The sequence below is a fragment of the Geotrypetes seraphini genome, chromosome 14, assembly GCF_902459505.1.
Source record: "Geotrypetes seraphini chromosome 14, aGeoSer1.1, whole genome shotgun sequence".
NCBI lineage: Eukaryota > Metazoa > Chordata > Amphibia > Gymnophiona > Dermophiidae > Geotrypetes > Geotrypetes seraphini.
The window spans coordinates 6,013,618-6,035,310 of NC_047097.1; the positions used below are offsets into that span (position 1 = coordinate 6,013,618).

At 44.6% G+C, this 21,693-nt stretch overlaps 1 protein-coding gene across 5 annotated transcripts in view; it reads right to left on the reverse strand.

Annotated features, from left to right (window-relative positions):
* Positions 1-21,693, reverse strand: part of CPEB1 (cytoplasmic polyadenylation element binding protein 1) — a 127,723-nt gene that overhangs the window by 54,013 nt on the left and 52,017 nt on the right. For 4 of the 5 annotated variants that reach the window (XM_033920146.1, XM_033920148.1, XM_033920144.1 and 1 more), the window contains one exon: positions 21,222-21,410. The exons of the other annotated variant lie outside the window; for it this stretch is intronic. In XM_033920146.1, the coding sequence (XP_033776037.1) occupies positions 21,222-21,410 (189 nt within the window). The remainder of the gene's footprint in view (positions 1-21,221; positions 21,411-21,693) is intronic. 5 annotated transcript variants of the gene reach the window in all.

Here is a 21,693-nt window from a genome sequence, read left to right on the forward strand (position 1 = left end):
TAGAAAACAGAGGGTAGGGTTAAATGGTCATTTTTCTCAATGGAGAGTAAACAGTGGAGTGCCGCAGTGTTCTGGGACCAGTGCTATTTAACTTATTTATAAACGATCTGGAAATTGGAACAAGAGGTGATTAAATTTGCAGATGATACTAAACTGTTCAAAGTTGTTAAAATGCATGCGGATTGTGAAAAATTACAGGCGGACCTTAGGAAATTGGAAGACTGGGCATCCAAGTGGCAGATGAAATTTAATGTGGACAAATGCAAAGTGATGCACATTGGGAAGAATAACCTGAATCACAGTTACTGGATGCTAGGGTCCACTTTGGGGGTTAGCGCCCAAGAAAAGGATCTAGGTATCATTGTAGACAATACGATGAAACCTTCCGCCCAATGTGCAGCGGCAGCCAAAAAAGCAAACAGGATGCTGGGATTAAAAAAGGGATGGTTAACAAGACTAAGTACCCCTGTATCGCTCCATGGTGCAACCTCATTTGGAGTATTGTGTTCAATTCTGGTCTCCTTATCTCAAGAAAGATAGTGGCGCTAGAAAAGATTCAAAGAAGAGCGACCAAGATGGTAAAGAGTTAATGGCTAGGGCTCTTTAGCTTGAAAAAAAGACGGCTGAGGGGAGATATGATTGAAGTCTACAAAATCCTGAGTGGAATAGAAAGGGTACAATTTTTCACTCCATCAAAAATTACAATGACTGGGGGACACTAAGTTACAGGGAAGTTCTATTAAAACCAATAGGAGGAATTTTTTTTTTTTTTTACTCAGAGAATAGTTAAGCTCTGGAACACATTGCCAGAGGATATAGTAAGAGTGGATAGAATAGATGATTTTAAGAAAAGTTTGGACAAATTCCTGGAAGAAAAGTGCATAGTGTGTTTTGACAAAGACATGGGGGAAGCCCCTGCTTGCCCTGTATTGGTAGCATGGAATGTTGCTACACGTCGGGTTTTGGCCAGGTACTAGTGACCTGGATTGGCCACTGTGAGAAAGGGCTATTGGACTTGATGGACCATTGGTCTGACCCAGTAAAGCTATTATGTTCTTATGTTTTAATTCTGAGCAGGTAATTAAATATAGTGTTCTCCTTTTTGTCCTAATTAGAATAACTGATAATAAATTATGACTATAAGTAAAGAAATGAGCTAGGGATGGACAGGAGAGGGGAGGGTGGGAAGGAATGGAGACTAAGCCAAACCCTGCCAGAGACTATAGCAGAAGGTTCAAGCTTACAAAACTGTAGAATTATAAAAGACTATTATTCTATGGAGACTAGCCAAGTAAAATTTGCTCTTAAGATCCAAACTATCTATAGAAGGGTACCTACAATTTAACTTTTCTCCCCAAACCCATCAGAACTCAGAGCAAAATAATGTATACTTACCCAAAGATATGTCTTCTACTCTTCTCCTCAGAAAGAGAATGTCCTCTTCCCTTTCTCCTCTCAGAAAGAATCAACTCCTTTGTAGAATACCAAGTCTAGTATGTGATCCTTTTCATTGATTGGGGAACTGATCACCTGTATGTATCCTAGTGCTATGTATCCCTAAACATCCAATAATTTCCAGCACTACAAACATCTATTAGACACCGAGGTCTTTTCTCCATTTTTAATGTATTTATGTATAGATGTTTGTAGTGCTGGACATTATTGGATGTTGTTTAGGGATACATATTTATATTTTGAACATCCTTTCTTGATTGGGAGAGGATCTTTGGATCCTAGTGCTGTCATTGTGTCCAAGACAGCTGTGACGGTATCTGGGTCAGGACCGCTACCCCCTTTAACCTCATCTGTTTCATCTTGGTTGATGTTGGATGATGAAACCTGTTGAGCAAAGTTCAGCCAGTTGTAGACCCCCACTTTCATCTAGTCAGGCTTCACTTATTCTTAAAATGTCAAGATGCTGTTCATAAATGACATGGATCACTGAGGATTTCTTAGCAGCCGATCCAGCATTCATCAGTCCTAAAGTTCCAAAGGATGGTCTAGGGTAGCTTTGTTATACAGTGAGGCGATCTTTTAAAAGTACTGTTATGTAGGCGTTTGACCTCTTGCTCGGATTTGAGGTCTTGTTCTGCTGTGCCAAGGCACATACTTTGTGTCAAAAACTCCTTAGGCATATTTCACTGGGAGGCACTGCAGTCCTATAAAGCTCTCTGGATCAGCAATCCTGCCGGTTGGTTGGTAGGTAGGAAGGATTAATAGGCTTTAAGTCAACAGGTTTGAGAACAGACCTTATGAAAGTTGTAAATTCAGACCAGGCTTGGGAGATCAAAGTCTTCCAGTAATAGAAAACCAAATGACTGTACTTGTGTGAATTTGGAGACTTTAAGCAGAAAGAATTGATGACCTTTCCCTTGTAGTTTTCTCCTTTTGGATTTTAGTTTCAACAAAATCTTAGTTATGTAGTTAAAATACAATTTCAACTTAATAGATTGCAGTTATGCACATTGCAGTTTCTGGTTCTGATATCCTTATTCCAGTTCAGGCAGATGCTGAAAACTTCTTTTGTTGTCCAGGAGGAGGGTAAGATGTAAATATAATGTCCAGCTCAGAACAGAAAGAGAAGAGTTGTTTGTAATATGAAAGGAAAATGGAGTTATTTATTTATTTATTTTTTGTCTGGAGAAAGGAACAAATAAATTCCAAGTTGAACTGCCCTGGCACTATTAAGTGTGCCCAAACTGAACAAAAGAACATAATTGCCATGCTGGACAGACTGAAGGTCAACCAGTATCCTGTTTCCAACAGTGGCCATCCTAGTCCCAAGCACCTAGCTAAATTCTAAGTAGCAAAACAGATTCTATGCTGCTTATCCCTAGGAAGCAGCATGGATTTCCCCAAGCCATCTCAATGGCCTATGGACTCCCTAAAGATTAAGGAAGCATGCCTTGATCACACGCCACCCCTCCCCCCCCCCACTGCCCAGACGACATATGGTCTGCATATGAGGGTGCAAACTTGCAGGCCAAGATCTAAGGAAAGATTAGTTCTTACCTGGATAATGTTTTGTTAATCCTGCAAACTAGACTTGCAGAAGTATGAATACTTACAGTTTTAGGCAGAGCCCAATGTCCCCTTTCAGTTATGTCCCAAAACAAATCAAGCTACACTTGAACAGAAAACAAAGGAGGTAAACAGGGAATTACCCCTCATACATTATACAATTCTGTTCTGCTTCAACTTAATTAGAACAAACAGGAATTTTTATAAAAACAACCTAACAACCTCAAAGAACCAACCTGCTAAGTGCAGCAAGTAATGACAATAAGAGCCAGAGGGTGAAGAATACACTTACATAGGCAAGATTTCTTCATATACAGTCATCTGACAGGAGAAGAGCTCCAGGCTTGGAATCTAGGAAACAAAGGCAGAAAAGCAGGCGAAACAGTATATACACTTAGGGTGAGCAATATGAACTCCTGAGAAGATTAACAAAAAGAATAACCAGGTAAGAACCTAATCTTTCATTCTGTAACATCTACTCAAGAGTCTGTATGCATGGCGACGCACCAAAGCAATGGTTGATGTCTAGAGAGGGACAAAAGAGGCTGCCTGCAAGACCAAGGACCCAAAGTGGTATCCTCTCAAGCCACCAGGTCCACTCTGTAAAATCTGGAAAAAGTATGCATAGTAGATCAAGTAGCTGCTCTACAAATCTCTACGGTAGGAACTGCACAAGACTCCACCCATGAAAGACACCATACCTCTGCTGGAATGCACCTTGAGAGAGGGAGACTGGTAGCTGTTTAGCGCAGGAATTGTATGCTGACGATATGGCCATGTGAATCCATCCAGCTATACAGACCTTGGATGCCGGCCTGCCAAGCACGAACAGATGTCTGAATTAATTGAAAGGCTAAAGTCATTGATCCTGTCCAAGTACTGGAGCAAAACTCTGCACATCAAGCTCTCAAAATTCTATCCTGCATGTCTGAGCCTGTAGGTTGAAGAGCAGGCAGACAACCCTGGTTGACATGAAATCAGACACAACCTTTGGAAGAAAGGAAGGAACAGGATGGAGAGCAACACCCACTTCCATAATTCTAAGGAAGGGCTCCCTACAGGAAAGAGCATGTAGTTCTGAGACACGCCGAGCTGAAACAATAGCCAGAGACACCATCTTGACTGAGATCCAAAAGGGAAGCATCTCATATGAGGCCTTAGCAAGGCCCTTTAAAACGTTTAGATTCCGTGAAGGGATACTAAGCAGAGCAGAACACCTCTGCACAGTTCGCTTGCAGAAATTAAACTGAAAGGGGACAATGGGCTCTGCCTCCATGTGGGAGGTGCTCAAAACTAAGTATTCACATTTCTGCAAGTCCAGTTTACGGAAACAGACTGATCACCATATGTACAACACATTTAAGAAAGGTTTGGACAAGTTCATGAAGAAAAAGTCCATAGTCTTATTGAGAAAGACATGGGGGAAACCACTGCTTGCCCTGGATCGGTAGCATGGAATATTGCTACTCCTTGGGTTTTGGCCAGGTTCTAGTGACCTGGATTGAACACCATGAGAACATGCTATTGGTCTGACCCAGTAAGGCTATTAAGTTCTTATAGTGGCAGATATGATGGCAGATAAATACCTGAATGGTCCATTAAGTCTGCCTACAAGTTAGTCTCATTAAAAATATACGATTACATTCCAAGGCCCAGAAATATCAAAGAAGAAACAAGTTAATTTAAATTCTGGTATTGTCTTAGGCTCCAAATGCTTAAGTTGCCATCCAAGCTCACTCCAGCCTATCCAACCATCCCGTTGTTTGCAGGATATCTACCGTAAAGTCTGGCCAGTAACATCCTCATGTTCCAAGTTAGTGGAGTTCCCATTGATGCCCATACCAGCCCATCCTACACCGAATCACCATATATGGAGACACAGACCGTGCAAGTCTGTCCAATACTGGCCTTAGTTCTTTAAACTTATAGCCTTCATTTTCTAATTAGATTTCATCGCCATTTGGATGCTCAGTCTTCCAATTTCCTGTCTAATTTTTCAACCTGTATGAATATGGCCCCTTTGCTAGATTTTGTTTTAACTGCATAAATTACATCTTTTTATTTGGCTACACATTAATTCAGACCATTTGCATGTTCAAATATTACTTAATTTCTACATATTTCAACAGTGATTTGATATAGGTAAGAGTCACTGTAAGCAGTTTCTGAAGATGACTTTAGATTCAGTAAGCAAAACTACATAATTTGGTCACTAATAGTTTTGCAGTACGCCTAATCTTTTTGGCCATTCGAGTATAAAGACGCCCACATGAAAAACACACAAAAGCAAGCTTTTCAGACATCTGCTCAAAGCAAGTCCAGCCCAGCCCAGCCCAGCCCACACCAGAAGAAGGAGGATCTCCGACGCACCGCCCAGCCCAGGCCACGCCAGAAATGGGAGGATCTTCGGTCACCGGCACTGGTGCCAAGTCGGGTAAAGGAAGTGTCATTGACTGCTCGGGGGTGGGGGGGGGGGAGGGATTTAGGATCGTGGTGGGGGGGCAATGCGAGTGGGGGGAAGCCGGATCGCGGGTAGGGGTTTGGAACTAGAGAGCTGCACGGGAACGGGGATGACGGGAATCCCGCGGGGACGCCTCCGAGGGTCGCGGGGTTGGATCGCAGTGCACTCGAGCCGCGAGGGTAGTCTCCTTCTCCTTACCTGCCCTGTCGCAGCACACAGCCGACCGGAGTCTTCCCGATGTCAGCGCTGACGTCTGAGGGAGGGCTTAAGCAACAACAGTTGCCTTATCAGAACAGAAGAGCTAGCTGCATTAACCATGGTTGTTCCAGAGTCACTTGACTTGCTGAAGTAAGGGCAACTCTGCTACCCCCTCACTTCCTTACATGGCACTTACACTTCACTAACATCCTCTCAATGCCCTTGCAAAGCCAGGGGATTTCCCTGAACTTGGGGCTAGCCAACATTTCTTCTCCCTATTTCTGGGTCACTGCCGACCCCACAAGCCCTGATTTAGAGGAAGAACTGCATGGGCCCAAATTGAAATGCTGCTTGTGTCTTGCCTCCCTATAACAGGAAGTCTGCCTTGGGGGGGGGGGGATACACAGTGCTTCTGCAAGGGTCTATCTTACTAGACCTATCAAGCATCAACTGCATTAACTTGGAGAAGGTGCAAAGTTCTGCTGCCATAGATGGATGCCTGATCTGCTTTGCCTACACTTCCTAGCTCGCATTACTCCAGCAACAGACTTGCTTTCATACTATCCCGCCCACCCCAAACACCCCCCCCCCCAAAAAAAAACCACCCACACCCTGCTATTACATGTTTGTGTAAAGCTAAGAGAAAAATGCCAACGGCACAGAAAAGATGGAGAGGGGAGAAAGCTCAGCCAACTTCCTCTGAAGGCTCACGCTTCAATTTGGCCTGGGTTCTACAGGACTTCCCTGGCCCCCAGACTGGAGTCTTCTACTAGTCTCCCCTCCCTGGCTCTGTTAGGATTTGATCTGTAGACCTTAAGAATCCATGTCAAGGTACTGCAGTCTGACCTTGAGCCTCAGAATGTAGACTACACCCTCCAAGAGTCAAGCTACAAAACAAAGGTGAGAGGACCCCCAACCACTACTCAACACTTGCTCACTATAGTCCTGCAGGACTGCTAGTAGTCAACACATCAACAGGCCCAAGGCCTATATGCAGTCTTAGGGCTTTGAGTAGGAGATAATCCTACTAGAGCAAAAAAGGATAACTTGACCAGAGACCACATACCATAACATGCCTCTGGGAGTTGGGCTGATACAGCAAGATGTTTCCTTTGTGCCCATCTACACTATTTGCTGAAGGCAGAGAAATACCAGATGTTACAGAGCTATACCACTTGCAGGAATGGGACAGGTAATGTCAAAATTGTACTCTGCCTCCATCTGCTATTTGGAGGAGCATATGCCCACTTGTTTGGATTTGCCTAGAAAGATAAAGATTAAGGCAGGATAGGGTGGGGAGGGGCATCTTGCTTTATGGCTAGACTCATTTTAATTAGAGCTTGTACCAACCTCAATTGTTAGCTATTATAGAAAGTTTGAGATGCAACAGGATTTTTGTGTTCTACCCAGACATTAAAGACCATCCTTAGTTAGGGGTCTACAGACTAGACATCTTCAGCATTAAAATAGTGAATTGATCCCAAAAAGCAATAGGTACCATTTGTCACAAGCTAATTCCCCCTCCCTCCATTCCACCCCTCCTGGAACCAATACTGCCACTTTAGATTCATCAGCATGGGCTTTGAGCTCTTAATCAGGGGTGGGCAAGCTTGGTGCTTTGAGAGCCACAACCCAGTTGGGTTGTTAGGATTTCTCAACTGTATGCAAATAGATCTCATGCATAATTAGGGAAATCTGTCAACCCAACTAGGTTGCAGCCCTTGAGGGGCAAAGGCTGCTGCTTACTTCTGGTCTAGACTAACAATTCTCGATGTCCCAATGCCACCACAGGATTGACAAAATACCAAACAGTCAAATCTGGCATTGCTCTAATCAACCCCTTATCAGACCCAATTGGCAAATATTAGCACAAAGAAAGATTTTGCAAGGATGACTGTACTATGAAGAAAAGTGTCATGCATGCATAAATCAAAACCTCAGTTACATTTCCAACCAAGCATGTGGCGTGATATGTGCGACCTGCCTGTATTCTAGGTAACAATGCAATTCTATACAAGAACTAGACCATTCATGCTTTAAGCTAATTTCACTGCTTTTATAAAAAAAATTCAAATAAATCCAACCTCTTCAAAAAAAAAAAGTGTCGGATATCCACACCCAATAGTAACATTTTACAGCTGTATTTCCCAACTGCCACTAAAGAATAGCATTCATGCATTTGCTTTACTGTGCACATAAAATGTTATCAGATATTGCCGTTACCCACCAGGGTTGGATTTGTGGCATGAATACCCTCATCCCTTGAAACTGAAGGAGATCCCCATAAATCTAACATTATCCTAAGGTTTCAACCCCTTCCCCAGACTTATCTGAGCTTAATGTTGACAGAGGAAGAAAACATGCAAGCCTTAGTGTGAAGGCAAGTACACTGGACCATGCACCAGGCTTGCTGATATCCAAAAGGTAATGAGGGATCTGTCACAAAAACATACCCTCTACTCCAGAACAGGTATGGCCCCTTCTCAGCACTACTATACCTAATGCAACACTTGGCTCCAAAGAAGGCTGCCAGTACCAGGATCTTTGTTCTTGCCACAAGAGGATCATGTTAAAAGCCTGGGTTCCTGGGCAAACTAGTTTTTCCACAGTAGAAAAAAAAGCGAATTGTGTGTTGAGTTTATTTTTACGATATGTTTGATTGTATTCATTGAGAAAGGGTGGGTGGGGACAGGTTATAATTTTTATGTTATTATGATTACAACAGAAATAATTTCAAGTGTTATATTGTTGTTATTAATGATATATCCCTGTACACTTGCTGGAAGATTTTAAAATGAATAAAGAATTAAAAAAAAAAAGAAAAAAAAGAATGGCCTGTTGCCAATATAACATTTTTCAGTTAAATATGCTCACTATGGAATCAAGCTGCCTCATGACACATCATATGCACTTCCTGACTGCTGAATAAAAACCAACAACAAAAAAGTCAGATCACAGTTAAGTACAGCCTCCTACATTATGAGTGCAGCTGAAGGTGTCAACCCACTTGTCAACTAGTAGCACTACTTTCACTGCAGAGGCAATGAGTCTTTGGCAGGAGTCCATTCTGGATGCTCCTTAGCGACACCTATTGGCCACTATAGAACCATTTATACTGATCACTGAAGAGAAAAGTAACCTCTTAGGGGTATCAAGGAATTAAAGTCCCAGCTGCTGGCAAATGAAAACATGTGGTATCCAGTACTGAACAAATCAAAAATATTTAACTTTTACTTTTCCCTCTGATAAGATATTTGATAAAGCCCATTTGAAAATCCCATATTAAAAGCCCCACAAGCTTACCTTGAGAGTAAAACCCTTAAAGGTCGTCTAGCACCATCAGCTTCTTTGAGTGGTATCAGGAAAGACTCCTCCCTGCTGTAATGCAGTCTTTTTTTATGCCTGCTTATTACAAAAAAGCACCCAGCAACTGTCTCCAGAATCAGCACTGGGTTAATACTTCCTCAGTGTGACCAGCATTACAGTCTGCGACAGACACGCCCATCACGTTGGATGCAGACAGCATCTATTTTAGGCCAGATTTTTTAACTTTCTGCCCCTTCACTTTCTCTGCCAACTCCCCCTGTCTTTTTTTTTTTGCCGAGTCACTGCTGGAACCTAACACACTGCTACTTTGCTCAGAGAAGGAGGATCTGGAAAGGCACATTTAACCCTGCCGGTGTTAACAGCATAGTCTGATACTGATGGTTAAGTAAAAAATCAAGACATCCAAGCAAGAATTTGCACAGATGGATATTCTCTACATGTAAAAAAGCAGCAAGAGAAGTATGGTCATCACTTAATCTAGGGAACTGGCTTTTTACAAATATCTAGTTACTAGTGGAAACTCCACAGCACAAAGCTGGTATGGCAACAAGCTTCACTAGTTGCTTGTTAGAGGCAATTCTTTATAGCAGCAGCAAATAAGACTACCGTACTTAAAAATAAGGAATTTAGTTTACTAATTTTGCATTACCTAAGTTTGATTACCTAGGAGTTCAATTCAGACATATGTTCATAAAGGAAAACTTTATAGCTTGCCTGTTTGATGCCTTTTTTTTTTTTTTTAAAGGGCCATGGATGTAATATATTGCTTGTGGTACAACTGAAGTTTAATACTTGGGGCAAAAGAGTTAGGGGTGTTGTGATGCAGCGGGAGAGAATAGGTATCTCTCTCGCTGCAGGGGGTGGGGTTGGGGGGTTAGCAGTAGGAGAGATTGCACATATCTCCCGCTGTTGTGTTTTTTTCTGTGCATGTGCCCATCACTATCACCAGCGATGGGGCAGATGGGACAAATGCAAATTTAGCAGTCTTCGCTACTCTCCACCAACCTCATTTACATGAGCATTTTTTGGAGAATAACTCGCTTTTTTAAAATTTATCAGCGAAATTAAGACCATTTCTGAGGATACTGAACACAATGCCAAGTCTACCCAGAGAGTATGGAGTATGCCTGAATTTCAGACTACCAAAGATTACTGACCTTAAAAAATGTACTTATGAACCCTTATTTTAGAAGTCTTGCTGGCATTTACATGTATACAGAGTTAAATGTTGAATTAGAAAGCTGGGATGTATATATCTAAATCTCAGCCCTAGATTAACCATTAAGCACAGTTACTTACCGTAACAGGTGTTATCCAGGGACAGCAGGCAGCTATTCTCACATATGGGTGACGTCATCCGACGAAGTCCAGATGCGGACGCCTCACAAGCAGACTTGCTTGAAGAAACAAGAAATTTCGAGTCACCCCCATCACACATGCGCGAGTGCTTTCCTGCCCAGCGCAGGGCTCTGTCTCCACAGTTCAGATAGCTAGCAAGAGAAGCCAACCAGGAGAGGTGGGTAGGTTGTGAGAATAGTTGCCTACTGTCCCTGGATAACACCTGTTACGGTAAGTAACTGTGCTTTATCCCAGGACAAACAGGTAGGTATTCTCACATATGGGTGACCTCCAAGCTAACCAGAATGGGATGGTGGGAGTGTTGGCAATTTAGGAGAATAAATGTTGTAATACTGTTTGGCCAAACTGTCCATCCCGTCTGGAGAAAGTATCCAGACAATAGTGAGAAGTGAAGGTATGAACCGAGGACCAAGTAGCAGCCTTACAAATTTCCTCAATAGGTGTAGATCTAAGGAAAGCTACTGAAGCTGCCATAACTCTGACTTTATGGGCTGTGACTTTACTGTGAAGGGGCAATCCAGCCTGGGCATAGCAGAATGAGATACAAGCCACCATCCAATTGGAGATGGTACGCTTAGAAATAAGATGTTCCAACTTGTTTGGATCAAAGGAGATAAAAAGTTGAGGAGCAGTTCTGTGTGGTTTGGTGCGTTCCAAATAGAAAGCCAAAGCACATTTACAGTCCAGAGTATGAAGAGCAACTTCTCCAGGATGAGAATGAGGCTTTGGAAAAAACAATGGATTGGTTGAGATGAAATTCCGAGACCACTTTAGGAAGGAATTTCGGATGAGTGCGAAGAACCACCTTGTCATGATGGAACACTGTAAAAGGTGGATCCGTAACCAATGCTTGGAGCTCACTGACTCGTCGGCAAGAAGAGAGGCCAATGAGAAACACCACTTTCCAAGTAAGATACTTCAGATGAGCCTTGTCCATTGGTTCAAATGGAGGTTTCATCAGCTGAGTAAGCACAATATTGAGGTCCCAAACCACAGGAGGTGGTTTGAGAGGAGAATTGACATTGAAAAGTCCTTTCATGAATCTGGAAACCACTGGATGAGCAGAGAGGTGCTTCCCTTCAATAGGCTGATGGAAAGCAGCAATTGCACTAAGATGGACACGTATCGATGTAGACTTGAGGCCAGAATGAAAAAGGTGCAAAAGATAGTCCAAAACTGAAGATAAGGAGGAATGTTGAGGCTCCTTATGATGAGAAAAACACCAAGTAGAAAATCTAGTCCATTTTTGGTGATAGCATTGTCTAGTAGTAGGCTTCCTTGAAGCTTCCAAAACATCCCTCACAGATTGAGAAAACTGCAGAGGAGCTATGTTGAGAGGAACCAAGCTGTCAGGTGTAGAGACTGCAGGTTGGGATGAAGCAGAGATCCCTGATGCTGTGTAAGCAGAGAGGGAAAAACTGGTAGAAGGTATGGCTCCTTGCTGCTGAGTTGAAGTAAAAGGGAGTACCAGGGTTGTCTGGGTCACCGAGGAGCAACCAGAATCATGGTGGCATGGTCGGTCTTCAGCTTGACCAGCGTCTTTTGAATTAGAGGAAATGGAGGAAACGCATATAGAAAGATTCGTCCAGTCCAGAAGAAAAGCATCTGCCTCGAGGCGATGAGGAGTGTACATCCTGGAGCAGAACTGAGGCAGTTTGTAGTTGTGGGGGACTGCAAAGAGGTCTATCTGAAGAGTCCCCCACTGAGAGAAAATGTGATGAAGGGGTGTAGAATGGAGAGTCCATTTGTGAGGCTGCAGAAAACGACTCAAGTTGTCCGCTAAGGCATTGTCCGCCCCCCTGAATGTAGACAGCTTTGAGGAAGGTGTTGTGGTGAATAGCCCATCTCAAATTTTCAGAGCCTCCTGACAGAGGAAGGCAGATCCCGTGCCTCCCTGCTTGTTGACATAATACATGGTGACCTGATTGTCCGTTCAAATGAGGACAGTATGGTCGTGAAGATGCTGAAAAGCATTGAGAGCGTTGAAAATCGCCCTGAGTTCCAGCAGATTGATGTGACACTGATGAATCGTAGGGGTCCAATAGCCTTGAGTACGGAGACCATCTAGATGAGTCCCCCCAAGTGTAAGTTGAAGAATCTGTCGTGAGAACTTTCTGATGAGTGTGTGTGAAAAAGTAAGCCTCTGGATAGATTGGAAGAGAGCATCCACCAGCGAAGAGACTGTCAGAGCCGGAGTGACCTGGATGTGTCGAGTCAGAGGGTCAGAAACCTGCGTCTATTGAGATGCCAGGGTCCACTGAGGTGAAGTCTGGCAAAAGGAGTCACGTGTACTGTGGAAGCCATGTGACCTAGAACCATCATGTGTCTCACCGAGATGGAAGGGCGAGAGGACACTGAATGACAAAGATGGAGAAGAGCTTCCAGATGTTGTTGAAGAAGGAATGCTCTGAGTTGGACTGTGTCCAGAACAGCTCCGATGAATTGAAGAGTCTGAGACGGCTGTAGATGGGATTTGGGAAAGTTGATTTCGAATCCCCGACTTTGCAGGAACCAGAAAGTCTCCTGGGTTGCTACGACGACTCCTTGAGACGTGGAATCTTTGATGAGCCAGTCATCGAGGTATGGAAATACTTGAAGACCATGGTTCCCGAGAGCTGCGGCCACCACTACCAGGCACTTGGTGAATACTCTGGGAGACGAGGCCAGACCGAAAGGAAGTACTCTGTTATTGATAATGCAGATTTCCCACCCGAAATCTGAGGTACTGACGGGAGGCCGGATGAATGGGAATGTGTGTGTAGGCCTCCTTGAGATCCAAAGAGCATAACCAGTCGTTCTGCTTGAGGAAGGGATAAAAGAGATGCCAGGGTCAACATGCAAAATTTTTCTCAGACTAGAAATTTGTTGAGCACCCCGAGATCCAAAATAGGTCTCAGATCGCCCATCTTCTTCGGAACAAGGAAGTAACGGGAGTAAAAACCCTTGTTCTGCTGAGCTAGAGGAACTGGCTCGATAGCTCGAAGCTGAAGTAGAGCTTCAGCTTCCTGAAGAAGAAGGGCAGTCTGGGAGGGATTGAAAGGATACTCTCTTGAATGTTCCAGAGGAACATGATGGAAATGAAGAGAGTATCCCTCCCTGATGATGGAAAGGACCCAGAGGTCGGTAGTAACCGTCGTCCACCGGTGTTAAAAATGGTGGAGACGACCTACGATAGGAGGAAAATCGGGAAAGGGCAGAACAACGGAGGTTATGCTCTGTTCTAGGCAGTCAAAAAGGCTGAGGAGCCTTAGGTACAGCAGACGGCTGAGGCTTTTGTTGTTTCTGTGGATGCTGCCTCTTGACAGGCTGACGAGTAGCAGGAGCCTGGCTTTGGTGGAAAACGCCGCCGATAGATTTGAGGAAGGCGTCTAGGTTGAGGAGGAGCCGGCTTCGGCTTCAGTCTGAGAATAGATGCAAAAGACTTCTCATGATCAGATAGTTTATTGGTGGCTGCCTTGATAGACTCAAAGAGGTCATTGCCTGCCTACAAGGAACTTTAGCCAGCCGGTCCTGCAGTTTAGGATCCATGTCGATAGTGTGAAGCCAAGCAAGATGTCGCATGGCCACAGAGCAAGCAGTTGCTCGAGCAGTTAACTCGAAAGTATCATAGGATGACTGGAGAAGATGCAGATGGAGTTGAGATAATGAAGCAATGACTTCTTAGAACTCAAAGTGCATACGAGAGTCCAGATAAGGCATAAACTTTGGAAGAATGGAAAGAAAGAACTCAAAATAGGTGATGAAATGAAAATTACAGTTGAGGACTCTTGAGGTCATCATCGAATTCTGGTAGATGCGACGACTAAATCTGTCCATCGTTTTACCTTCCCTTCCTGGAGGGACAGTAGCATACACCTGGGAAGAGGAGACTTAGAGGAGACATGAAAAAAAACCTTCAAAATCCTGAAGGGCATAGAGAAGGTAGACAGGGACAGATTCTTCAGACTGTGGGGAACCACAAGTACTACGGGTCACTCGGAGAAATTGAAAGGGGACAGGTTTAGAACAAATGCTAGGAAGTTCTTTTTTACCCAGATAGTGGTGGACACATGGAACGCGCTTCCAGAGGTTGTGATAGGCCAGAGCAAAGTACAGGGGTTCAAGGAAGGTTTAGATAGGTTCCTAAAGGATAAGGGGATTGAGGGGCACAGATAGAAGCAAAGGTAGGTTATAGAAATGGTCAGGAACCACTTCACAGGTCATAGACCTGATGGGCCGTCGCGGGAGCGGACCGCTGGGCGCAATGGACCTCTGGTCTGACCCAGTGGAGGCAACTTCTTATGTTCTTATGTTCTAAGATTCAACAAGAAGGGATTGGTGAGACAATTGAGTATTGTCAAAGCCCTTAAGATATACAGTCTTATACCTATAGTCCAGTTTGCCAGGAACAGCTGGAATGGTATAAGGAGTTTCCAGACAGCGGACAAAGATTTGATCCAAAAGCTTATGGAGCGGAAGCCTGAGAGATTCAGCTGGAAGTTGGGGAAGATGCATGGTCTCGAGATATTCCTTGGAGAACTTCGAGCCAGTATCTAATTGAATATCCAAGTCAACTGCCATCTGATGAAGGAAAGATGAAAAGGAAAGTTGATCCGCTAAAGCCGTGCCTCAGGAAGGACTCGAGGACATCGAGGTAGCTTGCCCCAGTGAAGAGAGACCTGGACGAAGAAATGGAGCCCACCGGGTCCTCGAGGTCCGGAAGCAGAAGGCTTGATGGAGGATGTGGCGACAGCTGAAGAAAAGGCTGCTTGTGGTGTGGCGATGCATGCCTGGATAAATGCTTCGATGAATGCCTCGATCTGCGATGCAAGCTGTGCCTTGAAGCAGGCCTCGAGGATCGAGGAGAACGTGCCTCAGTCGAAGCCCCTAGAGAATGGATAGGGCTGGAGGCTATGGAACGAAGCAGTGGAGGCTGAGAAGAGGAACCTCGATGCACTCGCAAAACTCTGCTCCTTGCTTCAAGTGTGAGGGTTCCCGTTGAGGCAATGGCAAAGAATCTGCTCCTTTCTGTCGGTGCCCAGTTGCCAGACCAGACACTCGCAGAGACTCTGCTCCCTGCAAAGAGTGTGCATGAGACTGAGACATAGGAGGCGGCTCGACCTCAGAGACCGCAGTATGCCCAGGCTGGATTTGTGAGAGAAGCTTTGGCCCCATGGTAGTAAAGAGCTGAATGAACTGCTTCTCTAAAAAGGTCTGGAACGAAGCCAGCAAGGATGGATCCGCGTCTCTAATGGGACCACCTGCACGGGCCTCGTATTCCCTTGAGGCAGTGTGAGAGTGCTTGGACTTAGAAGCCTTAGACTCTTTAAGCACCACCATGGGAATGGGCTGCTGCCCTATCTGACCTGAAGAGATAGAGGAAGGCATCTCAGCAGGCGTCGAAGACAGAGCTGGTACAAACGAGGCAGGTTTGATGAGGCTCGGAGTGGAAGCTGTGGAAGCTGGAAGAGGTTCGGATGAAGTCGAGGGCGAGGCACCCTTCGAAGATGAGGGTTCCATCGAAGACTCCATGCTGAAGAGCTGCTCCCACAGGATACGACGACGCTTAAAAGCATGAGACTTAAGTGTTGAGCAAGGCCGGCACGATTTCGGGAGATGTTGATGCCCAAGACACTGAAGACAGCATCGATGAGGGTCTGTGAGGGAAATCGCGCGCTGGCACTTGAACACTTTAAAACCGGTTGCAGGCCAGGACATAGGCCGAAAAAGAGCCACCGCAAGATCAAAGCCACGGAGCTACGGCTGCAAGGCCTGCCCGGTCGAATGAACGGAAGAAAATATATATAATTTTTTTAAAGAAAAGAATAAAGAAAAACAGCAATTCGTGACAAAAATAACACAAAACCGCGGTCGTAGAGAAGGCACAAGTGAAATTACTTCACGCAGAGAGTCAAAGACGGGATTCTCGGCTCCACAGAAAAGTAAGAACTGAGGAGATGCGCCCTGCGCTGGGCGGGAAGGCACTTGCACATGCGCAGGCGGGAAGGCACTCGTCCATGCGCGGTGCGGGCGACTCAAAACTTAGTGTTTCTTCAAGCAAGTCTGCTTGTGAGGCGTCCGCATCGAGGCTCTGTCGGATGACATCACCCACTTGTGAGAATACCTGCCTGCTTGTCCTGGGATAACTGGTGTGATCACCAAGTCCGAGCATTCTTACATCAATTCCAGAAACACTTGTATGCAGGCCACTAACATGGACTGTTTTAGACCTCAGGAGCTTGGCAATGACTTCAGTTGAATAGCTTTTATACCCTAAGGCAGGGGTGTCAAAGTCGATCCTCGAGGGCCGCAATCCAGTCGGGTTTTCAAGATTTCCCCAACGAATATGCCTGAGATCTATGTGCATGCACTGCTTTCAATGCATATTCATTGGGGAAATCCTGAAAACCCGACTGGATTGCGGCCCTCGAGGACCGACTTAGACACCTGTGCCCTAAGGCAATGCACTAAAAGAGCCATACTGTAAGACCAAAGTGCTCCAGAACCTGTGATAAGATTCGAACGACAAGGAAGCCCGAGAGCCTCATTCTTCTGCAGATATACTAAGTCTGTGTACCATGGACACCTTGGCCAATCTGGAGCTACCAGAATCACTCAACCTGGGTGCATTCTGACCCAAAGCATTCTGCTGATCACTAGCCATGGGGAAAACACATACAAGAGCTCCTCCGCAGGCCAGGCTTGGATCAGGAGAATTCACCCTGGTGCTTCCAGTCTCATACCTTTGGCTGAAGAAACAAGCCACCTTTTTTGTGGAGGCCGAGGCAATGAAGTCAAATGTCTGCCACCCCCAGGTGCCTTTGCTGTCAAAGGCCCTCAGAGACCACTCCCAAGGATCCAAGGGATGCCAACTTAAAAATCCTCCTGCACATTCTCCAACCTAGCTACATGAGCCACCAAGATGGCAAGAGAGGGCTTCTGCCCACCAAAAGTATAGGTGAGCTTTCACATTGCACTCTTGGTGCCTCCTTGCCTGTTTACATAGGTTACTGTAGTCATGTTGTCTGAAAAGACTCCAGACTGCCTTTCTTTCAGAGCCCAGGGTTCAAAGGCGTCAACTATCCAAACAGTTGATTTGACCACTTCCTCTGAGATAGGCCAGAGTACCTTGCAGCAGATGTCCCTCGCAATGTGCTCCCCAGCCAAATAAACTGTCCACTGGGAGATGCATATCAGCATTCCCCGTGGTTCCAGCCACCAATCTAGGGTTCTCCATGCCTTGCCATGGAAGGAGATCCAGTGTGTCCAATTGCAGCGACCACCTTGAATGGAGTGACACCTGAAGAGCTTGTTTATATTATTAAAAACTTTATATACCGTATAACAGCCTAAAAAGGATCCAAGCGATTTACAATATATAATTCATCCATTTAAAAATAGGAAAGGAAAGAGCAGCAAAAGTTAACTACCGTATTTTTCGCTCCATAAGATGCATTCCCCCCTCCCCCCCAAAAAAAGTGGGTGGAAATAAGGGTGCATCTTATGGAGCGAATATAACCAATCAACCCCCCCTTCCCCCGTACCTTTAAATCAGACATGTCAGGTCTGTGGATCAATAAAACGTGGCCCGCCAAACAATTCCTGCTGTCGCCCAGATCTGGCTCACTGTTCCTTTCCTCCCTCCATCAGGTGCAGCACAGCTCCGCCAATGACAAAATCGGAGCCCTGCTGCATGTTCCCTCTGCTGCGATCCCGTACATCAGAGGAGGGGCAGGACCGTGGCAGAAGGAACATGCTACGGTGGCGGTAGGACTCCAATTTCAACACAGCTCCTTTTCACATTGGCGGAGCTGCGCTGCATCTGATGGCTGCGTGGTTGATTGGTGCCTGTCTGAGTGTCATGTGTGGATTGAATCTGACATCAGGGCCTGCCTTCTTCATAGTTTGCCTTCTTCCTGGATGGCTGTTTTCGACTGTTGGGCCCCTCTTTGGCCTCTGGTCCTCTCCCGTCTCAGACCGCTAGGGGGAGGTGCCTGTCTTCAGCTTCCGGGATAGAGGGCGGGAAGGGAAGGGAAGAAGAAAGGAGACTCTGGTAAGTGAGTTATCAGAGCCTGGGACCACAACATGACTTGAATAATGACCAGACAACAAAAGGTAGAAAATTGATTTTTTTGTGACAGGGTACAGAGCCTGGCAGGGAGTGAGGGGGCTAGGTGCAGAGCCTAGTATATATTAGGTTCAGAATGATTTTTTCTTGTTTTCTTCCTCTAAATCTAGGGTGTGTTTTTATAGAGCGAAAAATATAATTTTTTTCATAAAAATACTATAATCAACATCTCATAGTAACAATTCTAATAAAATTCTATAACAATCAAAATCTTAATGAACCATAATAAACAAACATCTCAATAACAACAACAAGAGAGCACAAGTGTGCTCTTACCTAGGATACCATGGATCCTAGCAGTTGAAGATACTGCCACAATCTATGAGGGCTGGTAGGCTGAGAATCTCCCTAATTTGCCTCATGGAGCTTCATTCTGTGCGCTTCTGGGAGGAAGCCTCTGTTCTATGCGCTTCTGGGAGGAAGACTCTGTTCTGTTTCAAAACAGATTCCCAGGTATTCCAGGGTCTGAGTCAGATCAAGTGACTTCCTCAAGTTGACTATCCAGCTCAACATCCATAAGAGCTAGATCACAATCCACTGTCGTCACTCTCTTGTTCCTTTGAAGGCACTTAGTATTCAATCATCCAGTCAAAGATTCACCTGAATTCCCACTTTGCCGAGGTGTGTTGCCACCACAGTCACATTGGTAAAGGTTTGTGGTGCTATTATTGCTAAGCCAAAAGGAAGAGCAGAGAATTGGAAATGCTTGTTCAGAATATGGAACCTTGAAACTGTGATCCAGAAAAGATGGGATTATGGAAGTATGCCTCTGTTAAGATTCAGAGAGGTAAGGTATTCCCTAGGCACAACCGAGCCAATGAGAGACTGCAGCACTTCCATGTGAAGTGGGGAATTTTGAGGCCTGAGCTGACTAACTTTAGATCCAGAATCAGTATCTAGTCTGAGTCTGGGAAAGAACATTGCAGTATCTGCCCAAGCCCCATTCTCCTTGCAGTATGGTTCCTAGAGCAATGAACTTCTGAATCATCACCCACACCCAAGCCGCCTTTACAAGCTTCCCTGCCAGATAAGTGAGAAAGAGGTCTGGGAGGGGCCAGTAGAGTTCTAGTTTGAACCCCTCCAAAATGACATCCAGCACCCACCAATCTTGAGATCGGTGTCCAAGCATGCCAGTACTCTGTCAGCCTACCCCCAACCCTCAGGGGAGCAGCTGCTATCTTGGCATCATTGCTGTTTCTTAGAAGCCACAAAGGAACAATAACTGGATGTTTGGGGATGCCTAGAGCTCCTGAAACTGGCTCTGGCCCTGGAATATCCTACGACTACAGCAGGGGTGTCAGTCGGTCTTTGAGGGCCGCAATCCAGTTAGGTTTTCAGGATTTCCCCAATGAATATGCATGAGATCTATCTGCATGCACTACTTTCATTGTATGCAAAGAGATCTCATGCATATTCATTGGGGAAATCCTGAAAATCCAACTGGATTGCGGCCCTCGAGGACCGACTGACACCCCTGCTGTAGTCGGAGGATATTCCAGGGCCAGAGCCAGTTTCAGGAGTTCTAGGCATCCTCAAACATCCAGCGGAGGGTGGAGCATGAAAACAAAAACAGTGGGCTCTCTACAACACTCTTAGCTAATAAGGGTTTTACCTGCTGGTCAAGACAACCAGTCCTGTTACATAAGAATATAACTTTGAGGACAAGATAACACATTAAAACCATGACCAGATATTTCTTGAAGATCACCTATTCTACCTACTGACGGGGAAAACCATTTTACAGCAGTTTAGAATGGAATTCCCAAAATATTCTACAAATGCAGAAAAGTCTTTGCAGACTAAAGACAAATGAAAACAGCTAATTATATCACCTAATATTTTAAGATTCTTATGGTAACTTGACAGCAATCGTCTTTCACAAGTTTACAGAATTTTTATAAAATGCAAAAGCAACACTTAACATTTTAAAAGCTTGTCTGGTAGTTTTGACTACATCATGGCAAAATGCTTCAAACCATTAGTTTAACTAGAGCTGGTTTACCCAACAGATTCACATGTTATTTGCATCTATACTAAGTGGCCAAGATCCATCGCCATCAATGTGTTTATGAATCTGAAGAGAAAATCTTTAAAAAAAAAAGTGTACCTACCTTTAAGAGGAAAAAAAAAGGGAGGCAGCACAGATCTGTCACAATTCGAACAGACAGATCAGTCCAAATAAAATAAAGGAAGCATATCAGTCCAATTACCAATCATCCTGTGGGCAAAATGCGGCCATATCAGGTGGCTGGCAATAAATTGGACCGATCTGCTTGTTGGTGTAGATTTTAAGTCAAATCTGCCCTGGTTAGCATTATCAATGGCTGCTCTTTTTACAAGTTACTATTAACTTATTTCAATTTTTGCAGTACAGATTACTTTCATTACAAATATATAAAATTATTGCATTCTTCCCCTATTCTTCCCAGCCAGATAACTCATGGAAAAAAGCCACCTGCAATATAAACTAAGTCAAGACATGAATTGCAAAAAACCAAAACAAACGCACACAAAATCCCCAAACACACCCCTGGGAAAATGTAAGACAGCAAGAAATTACATATGCTTTGTACAGCGTTGTCTTCTGAAAAATTGTTTACAATATGAACATTAGTTTCCTTATTATAATGTATCCACCTCTGCATATAAAATAGTACAGCACTTCAAGTAGAAGGATAGGAGGAAAGATATGAAAAGGGAGAGGCCCACAGGATTAAAGCAACTGCTGTTGTCACGTGCTCGTCTTACCAGATGGTGTGCTGGTCTGTGTTGCAGTTTCAGAGTCCTGGGTGCTCCATGGTCTGTCCCACCCCGACATGCTGAGAGATTGTAGGCCAAGGCACAGGTCATTTGTGTCTGGAAGGCCACGAGGAGAGTCTTGCACAGAGGTAGGGAAAAGCATCCTGCTTGCAACAGCTCCTTCTGTGTCTTGCAAGTCTGCTTTGACCAGACAGAAGCCGGAATTTTAAAAGTTTGTATGTCACACCCAAAGTCCCATTGAACAGCAAGCTGAAGTCACTGCTAATCAGCTGTGCACTCTTTCCAGGGTAGAAATGCCATACATCCATAAACAAATACCCACCCACTCTTTCCTAGCCCATCTGCAATACTAACAGTGCCACAATGTAATAAAGCTGCTATTCTTACATTCTGCTGCCAGCAACATCACTTAGCCTTGCAACAGAATGAAATTACAAACCAAAAAAAAAAAGGGACCTCC